General features: G+C 44.6%; 1 protein-coding gene across 3 annotated transcripts; it reads right to left on the reverse strand.

Annotated features, from left to right (window-relative positions):
• Positions 1–347: 347 nt before the first annotated feature.
• LOC6597680 (REST corepressor) lies at positions 348–8,149 on the reverse strand. 3 transcript variants are annotated; one of them, XM_026993074.1, is made up of 11 exons: positions 7,705–8,149; positions 7,050–7,358; positions 6,925–6,972; positions 6,736–6,870; positions 6,313–6,527; positions 6,062–6,235; positions 3,074–3,471; positions 2,557–2,776; positions 1,912–2,106; positions 1,149–1,841; positions 348–1,079 (listed from the first exon to the last, which is right to left on the reverse strand). In XM_026993074.1, the coding sequence occupies exons 2-11, from the start codon at positions 7,261–7,263 to the stop codon at positions 1,011–1,013; spliced, it is 2,361 nt and encodes a 786-aa protein (XP_026848875.1). In that variant the 5' UTR covers positions 7,264–7,358; positions 7,705–8,149; the 3' UTR covers positions 348–1,010. The 3 variants fall into 3 exon arrangements, with proteins under 3 accessions (XP_026848875.1, XP_026848876.1, XP_026848877.1); XM_026993075.1 differs by lacking the exons at positions 2,557–2,776; positions 3,074–3,471 and having other exon boundaries at positions 7,705–8,145; XM_026993076.1 differs by lacking the exons at positions 348–1,079; positions 1,149–1,841; positions 1,912–2,106; positions 2,557–2,776; positions 3,074–3,471 and adding an exon at positions 4,466–5,463 and having other exon boundaries at positions 7,705–8,145.
• Positions 8,150–8,534: the final 385 nt, after the last annotated feature.

Consider the following 8,534-nt stretch of genomic DNA (forward strand, 5'->3'; position numbering starts at 1 on the left):
CACTTCACTTCACTCAATTCAATTCGAATGCATTACATTTGAGTAGAGCCACGCAGATCTCTGTTAAAAGAATACCTTTTTTTTATTTAGTTTAACGTATTTATTTGTATGATCTTAAGTGGATGTCGCTTTTGTATACATTTTGTCCAGTTATATTGTAATTTATCTAATAGCAGTTGAAGTCGAGCAATCTCTTTGCCGTTCTCATATGTGGAAAGACTGGATCCAGCGGTCCCATCTCTTTCGGAATAGATCCATGTTGCTGTCTTGCTGTGTGTTGATGTGGTCAAGACTGTGCCAAGTGCTTCGTTACATGCTAATTACAGCTCAAAAAAAAAGTGTGACAGTAAGGTTTATAATTTACACTTGTGTAATTCGTTTATACTCGTATTAAAATTATATTAATATTACACACAGATTCTGTAGTAACTTCCCTGGGCACTTCTCGTTAGTTTTCGTGGTCTGCGCAGCCCCGAGTCAGCACTTATAAGTTTATAGGAAAGTATTTTAACCGTTCTGCCATTAAACAATACATCTTTGACCTTTGAAACTTCTGTAAAAAACTGTTCATCGTTTTATCTACGTGTGCGACCCCATTCATCCAACTCCAATCCAAGTATGCACATATCTGCACCTGTCCAATCAATTTCAGTGTAATTCGGAATACGAATGTAATGTAATTGCTTTAGGTCTAGGTCATGCTGTGATGCTTTTTATGTAGTAAATGCGTCCCAAAAACGAAATAAATGTAGTCAATTCAATAATATAAAAAAAACATTAGAAATACCCCCCACACCCAGACTGACAGCATGGTAGCCAGTAGCCAGTAACCAGCCAGCACAGTGTTAATAACCAGTGGTTTCGGCTCGAGCAGGATGTCGCAGCTGAGTGCAGGTCGAGGCGGCTGCACAACAGATTGCTATATATGTATGTATCGGTATATATTTAAATGTATATATATATATATATATATATCATATGTGAACACGTCACCGAGCTGCGTAGGTCCCTCACTTCCCGAGGGAATCCACGTTGGCGCAGAGTGCTACTTTTTTGGCTGGGGGCTGTTCGGCAGACGTCTGTGGACAGATACAAGAAATGAAGTGGCGATAAGAAATGCTTTTACTGGAGCGGCACGGGGGACCTACCACGGCGGAGATGTCGCGTTTGGCATTGGCCACACCTGTGCTTACGGCCGCATTCGCTCCAGCAGCGACTGCGTCACATGAACTGTGATTGGGTGTGGATAGCTCTTCGCTGTCGGGCTCCTTGCGGTCAACCGATATTGGCGCGGGTGGAGTGCTGGCACTCGACAGTGACGAGGATGAGGCGCCAACGCCGGTATTGGTGCTGCTGGTGGCCACATCGTTGCTCCAGTTAGTGGCTGTATCGGACTCATCCAAAATGGTGATTGTAGCAGACTTGTCGCCGGCGGCGCCAGCAACGAGGCTACTGTCTGAACTAACAGTCGCGGCGGGTATTGCAATGGCAGTGACAACTGGTGTATCACTGCTGTCGCTTTTTGCTGAAGCTGTTACCAGTTCGGGCTTCTCCTCCTTTTTAGCCTGTGACTCCTGATCGGTGTTACTTCCGTTGTTGCTGGCGTCGGCGAACGGCTTGCTGACTGAGCCTGAATTGGCTCTGGCCGCCGAGTCGCCTGCACTGGCTGCTGGTGCGGATCCATCCTCGACCTGTTCAATCTGCTCTTCAGCACCTGACTCTTCAGACTTGCCAGCCTCATACTCCTTCACGATCTGGTCGAGATTGTATCGGCGCCGATTATTTAGGTAGAAGGAACGGACATGCGCTTCGGTCTTGGTGGGCACGTATTTGGCTATCATCTGCAGTTTCAACAAGGGCATATCTTTAGAATGACTTTTAATTTCCGCGACCGAAAGAGGTCACACTCACCGGATAGTTCCTTCCGTGGCCGCGCAAGACCAGGAGCGCCACCTGGATCTCATCCGAAGTCCAACGAGCCGAGGTGCGCGGCTGCGCAGTGGGCGCTTCCGAAATCGCTGCCGCTGGCTTCGATACAACATCCTCCACATTGATGGCGTCGCACTCCTTCTCCAACAGCTCCATATGCTGCCTATTCTTTTGTATCTGCAATGGGTCAGGGCGCAGGGGGCATTCAATTGAAAATTGTCATTGGGTCTAATGTGTAGGTACAGTTGGGTCTGGTTAACTTGTAAACGTATGTATATCGGGTGAGTATATCTATGTGCGTGTTGGTGAATGTGAAAGCAGTGATGTGCGCCCCACTCTCATGATTATCCTTATGGGATTGGTTCTCTCCGTGCGAGTGTAATACGCCGAATAAAGAATTTCGACCACTTTTGTAACTTTTCGAGATTATTTTATATTAGTTTATCGAAAAGATGCTTGATATTTGCATTGTTCCAGCTTTAGCTTAAGTTAACGACCTACTATATCTAGATAAGATAAACTGCTTTAAACCTAGTTTAACCTAGTGGCAAGGGGCGAGGGCGAGTGTGGAGGCAAGCATCAGGGGTCAGGCATGGACAGGGAGGGAGAGCTTAGCACTGTTCTTACTTCAGCCATCAAAGCGCTGTTCTTGCGACCGCGTTCGGCCAAATACACGCTGCGGTTCTTGCAGGTGGCGAGGGCCGTGATATCGTCGTGATTGATGTACATGCCCTTGGGTGGTTTGCGCTTGGAGCGGTCGGCCGCCGCAGTGGCGGCGCTGTTGTGAGTAGAACGTCTGGGTACATTGCTCTCAGGACCGGAGATTGGACGAAGATTGCCCGTGCGTCTATCGCAGGGTCGCGATTCGGGACGAACACCGTTAATGAGTGTGTGTGTGTGTGTGTGTGTGTGTGTGTGTGTGTGGGTTGGTCGGGGGGCGGGGCACATTGTTGTCATAAACAAGATTCAATTGAATGCAATATTTTTTGAGAACGGAGAGGAGAGAAGAGAGAGAGAGAGAGAGAGGGAGGAGAGAGATAAAAAACTTAGCATTATTTTGATGGTTGGTAAAACTTATAGCGGATAGTATATATACAAATAAAGTAGAGTATACATATACAGTTATCCATGGCATAATATCTACCTCCAATGCGTATGACAACTCTTGCACATGCGCCCCATGGGCGAACCGTACAGAACGTGGCAGACCACGTTGCATGTCTTGCAAAAACCGCCCACAACCACGCGCCGCGTCGAATTGTCGTCGGTGCCGGGCTCGCCGTTTCCATTGTTGCTGCCGATGCCATTGATGGCGCCTTCGGCTGGCAGGCCGTAGCCCAGCATATCATCGCCCAGCGCGCTCGTCGTGTAGATGCACAATTGATCCGCGTCCACGTCGTTGCTGTTGTTGCTGCTGTTGCTCCCTCCGTTATTGTTGTCGCAGTTATTGTTGTGGCTGATGCAGCTGCTGCTCGTACTGTTGCTGTTGTTGGTGTTCGTGTTGGCATTGGTGTTGGTGGTGCCATTGTTGTTGTGGCCCGTCTGGTGGCGCACAGGCCAGGCAAGGATTTCATTCATTTCGGATGCAAGGCAACGCAGCAACGATTGTTTCGATTGTTCGGTTGTTGGAATTAATTTAATGGGTACCCACACGTTACGTTATGATCAATAATTTTGATTTGATTTTCGAATTGTTTTTTTTTTTTTTTTTTTTTTAAGATATATTTTCGGTTTCGGGCAATTTTGAGTTGAGTTTGGATTGTGGGGTTTATTTTTTAGTGTGTTGGATTTATTGACAGTAAATGCAAAGAGAAGAGAAAAAACGTATTGGGTTGTTGCTTTAGTTCAGTTGGTAACACTTAACAAGTAGAAGAGGTTGTAATTGAATTGTTTGCTGTGGGCAGATTGCTGGATTGGTTTTCTCGATTGGCAGTCCGCACGGTGCTGCGGTGCTGCGGTGCTGCGGTGTTGCGGTGTCCCGGCTTGCCACTGGTCGCTCTACCCGCCCAAAGCCCTTCCAAAAACATATCTGTTTCTACGTGAGGCGCTGGCTCCTCAATCTCCCGAGGAGTAATCAAAATCCAAATAATTGAGAATGAGGCGCACTAATTGCGCTGTTTTTTGCATTGGTGTGTCTGTGTGTGTGTGTGTGTGTCTGAGTGTGTGTCTGAGTGTTTGTGAACCAATAGATGATTGTGTATCTCTCTCTCTCTCTCTCTCTCTCTCTCTCTTTGGGTGTTTTCTGCGAATGAGGGAAGGGGAAGGGGCGTACTGCATTTTCCTTAAGAGTAGAACACTCCCAATTTCCACCTTTTTAAGTAAAGTATAATTTGAATACATACTAACGCGTACCGGGCAACGCTCACAGTGGATTAGGCAGGGAATTCAGTGGTGAATGGCGAATGGCGAATTACAAATGTATTTATGTACATGCAACATTTATGCTCGGGTCTCTGTGTGGTTTAATGCGTAAGCGTAAAATTAATGGGCAAACACGGACATGGACATCTCTATAAATAGGAAACACGCATAAGAGTTTGGTTTACGGTTTTCTTTTTCTTTTCTTTTTTAATCTTTTTAAAAACAAGACATTTAACTTATACGGGATAAGGGTGCTGTGATTTGTGGTCGTGCATTGAGTATCGTTCCTACCTTTCTATAACCCTCGATACATAGTATACATGTGTACTATTGGGGCTCTGTTTGGCTTAGGAGGCAGACTTGACCTGAAAGTGGAAAATATGATCTTTGGCCGATGGTTCCTATGGCAGCCCCGATGGGATTTTATTTCGTATGTTTGTTGTGAGTATTTAGATCTATTTTAAGTTTTAGTTAAGTTTCCACTTTCCATACTAGACTATGGATGTATTATCTAGAGGGATAAGCTCTGAAATGTATCTTATACTTCTCGAAAGACTTGATTTTCAACTTTCAGCTCAAATCTGCACCTCTTTTATTTTATTGTTTCACACCAAAAGGACCTTGGTTTCCAACAACTAAGCCGAACCCCAAACCTGCACATGTATGTGCATATAAATATGTATATCTATGCGTATGCATATCTCTTTCCTTCGAACTATTCTAACATATGTATGTGGATTAATTGTAACGTTTATATTTAGCTTTTTTGTTCGTTTAAGTCGATCAATGTCTTTACACAATTTAATAATTCATGCAAAATAATTTACAAATCTATGTTTATCATTATTTAAAAAAAAATAAGAAGAATTTTTAACCGAACAAATAATTTTCTTTTTGTTTGTCTTAGTCTAGGGTGACGCTGATCTTTCGATTTAGCATGTGTAAAATCATAGTTCATTCAATCAATCAGGTCAACTCTGCAATGCTCTCGACTGGCATTTTTGTACGCGTAGGAAGTATTATCATTAATGTACGTTAAAGTCTCGTAGATGCTGGTCAATGTATTGGTTTTGGCATTAGTATTAGTATATATATGTGTGTGTATGTGTGTGTGTGTGCGTGTGTGTATGCTCTGTTAAATGTTTATGAGATGTATGCAGGCACGGCGATCATCTGAAAGAATAATGAACCATACGTTGTAACGATGTATACCGCATAGCTGGGTGCGAAGAGCTGGGAACCGCAGTAGATACAGGCCCAACTAATACACATACAAGTACGAAATTTGATTTTTTTTGAAGAACAGTTCGGACAGGAGTAGCAGTACGAAACAATCAGGTTCAGGACCCTGCTCACCCTTAAGGTTGGTCCCCAAAAGCTGGTCCCCAACTGTATTCGAAAAGTAGCAAAAACGAAAGATAAACTGTAGGTTTCGAAGGTCAGTCGCAGCTATGAAATATGTAAGTATCTATTCTATTGTCTTAGGGAAAAGATTTCTAGTTCTTTCAAAATGCGAGCGCGCTACACACACAAATGGCTGTGTTTTTTTGTCAGACATAATTTACTGGGCTCATGGGGGGTGGCGGAAGGGAGGTGCCGTCTTCTTTCACTTTATGTATGTGTGTGTGTGTGTGTGTGTTGTTTGAGTGGATGAGTGGAGCGTTTATATCTGTTCGAGAGCTTTTGTACATATGTATGGATATGAGATAGAAGGGAAGGATCTTTACACTAATATCGTTACACAAAAGGCAGCTTTCTGCCCAATAATTACCTTATCATCGTTGTCAGACTCCTCATTGCTGCCCACTTCACTGCCGTTCTCGGAGCCATCCTTGACAGAAACCTTTATGGCCTTTTCCTGTCGATCCATGGCGCTGCTACGATGACGCGTCTTCTTCCACGAGTAATAGTATTTAACCAAACTGGCGATTGATTTGTCCGGTAGCTGTTCGATGGGTTGGTGGGTGGGGGGAGGAGGAAACTAAGTTAGGCTCACATTTCACCGCGGCAGAGATTACTTACCATTTGACGTATGCGATGGAAGCTTTTCCCATGAAACTGAAACGCCTGTTCAAATAGGACTTTGTCCTCAATGGTCCACTCATCAGGAAATGGTGTGAAGTTAGCCAGATCCATTACGGCCCGCTCCAAGTCGTGTTTGTGCCAGAAGAGCATGCCCAGAGCCTGTTCACCGTTGTATCCGTACTTCTCTTTCGCCACTGAAATGTATTCCTCGACTGCATGTCGTCGGGATTTCACATTAATAATTGACTAAGCACCAGGACATAAACAGGGGGTGGGCATGACATAACAACACCGCGTACAAGAGAGCAAATCTATCAATTTATCGAGTATACAAATGCAGAGGTCAATCGGTCAAATGTTGATTCACAGAAGCTTCTGGATTGGGTATTGTTATGCCGCCGAGCCTGCTATGCAACGTACGTTTTAGGTCTGGTATCTCCTTTGTCGGCGACCAGACCAAGAGGGCGCGTTCGTTCATTTGTTCTGGGCGGCGCTCCACTTCGGCGACAAGCGGTGGACAAACGGCCTGATAGTCGCGTCCTACGCGAATTTTTTCTGCAACAAAATATTCAGCATGAGAGGCGACAGAGAAGCAAGGATCTGACTTACCTTCATACTCGGACTGCTTGGTCTTTGATTTGCCGTTGCGCTTTGTGGCTAGGATTTTGCAGAAGAGAGGAGAAGCAGTTAACTTGCTGAATTGCTCATTCGTTGGGCTAAGTGTAAGTACTTACAGTTGTCGTCGTCTGAGCTCTCCGGCGTGCCCGCACCCGGTACGGTCGTTGAGGCCTTCTCATTGGATGTGGGATTTGTGGGGTTACCACCGCCGCCGACAACTAGGCTTGCGTTTGAGGCGACACCACCAGTTGTATTCGTGTTGGGGCTGGGTCCACGCGACCGACGTCCGTTTCGCACCACATCCGTGGTGTTGCGCTCAGCCAACACCATTTTGTCCCGTATGAGCTGGGTGCGTTTATTTAACTTCTCCAGTGTGCTAGTTTAAACGAATATTGCCGTCTCAAACAGTAATACTATGAGTAACACTATGAGACAAAAGAGAAAAAGAAAAAAGCGATGCGTTAATATCCTGCTTATCTGCATATATCCACTGCAACAATCTGGATTACCCAGGGGGAAAATATAAGTGTTAAACGGAAACTCTAAAACGTTTGCAGGGCATTCATCGAGGGTGTGCGTACTTTGGCTGAAACAACCGCAGCATTGCTCTGTCAAACAGACATGTATTAAACTATATGTACGTGTGTGCATGGGTGAGAGCTCGCGCGAATGGCTAAGCCAGCACAAGTTCAGATGCATTGGATTTAGCGAAAAATCGTAGTTTTCAAGATCATTATGCGAAATTTGTATTTCCCGGAGGGGATGACTTACCTTTCAGCCTGACCGACCGCGGCGTGCCACCCGAACAATTGAAAACCCGCGCTAGAGTGCTGCACAAAAGAAATGGACGCTCACTTTCGCTATCGCTTACGTATCTGTCGAATTCGTAGTCGCAGAACACAGAATGCTACAATGCACAGAACCACAGGCAGTAACTGTGGCTAAATTATTTTTTTTTTAAATTCGAGTCATTGGGACGCTCAACAAAACACGACAAAAACGACGGGGTTGTTTCGCGCAGTTAACCGACACCAAAACTGAAATGCGAAAAAAAAATCGCTCGCGTACTTCTCTGGCTGGTTCGAGCTCAGCGCACTTTGACTCATACAACCGTAGCGTAGCTTTGTCTGTCGATATATCTGGTTTTGTGTTTTGCGTTGGTGGTTTGTGTTGCACGTTCCGCGTAAAACTTTACAATTTGCGAATTCAATTTAGCATATCTTTAAACTGGAATTTGTTTAACAATATATATGAAAAACTGCCGAAATGCCCGAATATAATTTAAACTAAGGCTGAAAAAACCATGGTTGCAAAGGATACTAATATACTATCGATACGAATGTTTCGATATATTAACTGGGGGGGTCGCTATGCAGGTTCTTAATGGTCTTTTTCCACCACACTTCAATATCAATTTAGTCTAAAAAACACATATAAACGATAATTTTGTGGTTCACTTATTTGCACTAGGGTGGAGATATAGAGTTTTGGGCGACACTCTTTTTTTTACATGGGATAGGCATAGGGGCCTAGTGGTGGAAAAAGTTGAGTTATGGTGCAAATTCAGTTGTTTCTTCGATTTCCCGAGTATTTCAACCCTG

The sequence above is a fragment of the Drosophila persimilis genome, unplaced genomic scaffold (assembly GCF_003286085.1).
Source record: "Drosophila persimilis strain 14011-0111.01,24,50 unplaced genomic scaffold, DperRS2 tig00000804-arrow-arrow-pilon, whole genome shotgun sequence".
Lineage (NCBI taxonomy): Eukaryota > Metazoa > Arthropoda > Insecta > Diptera > Drosophilidae > Drosophila > Drosophila persimilis.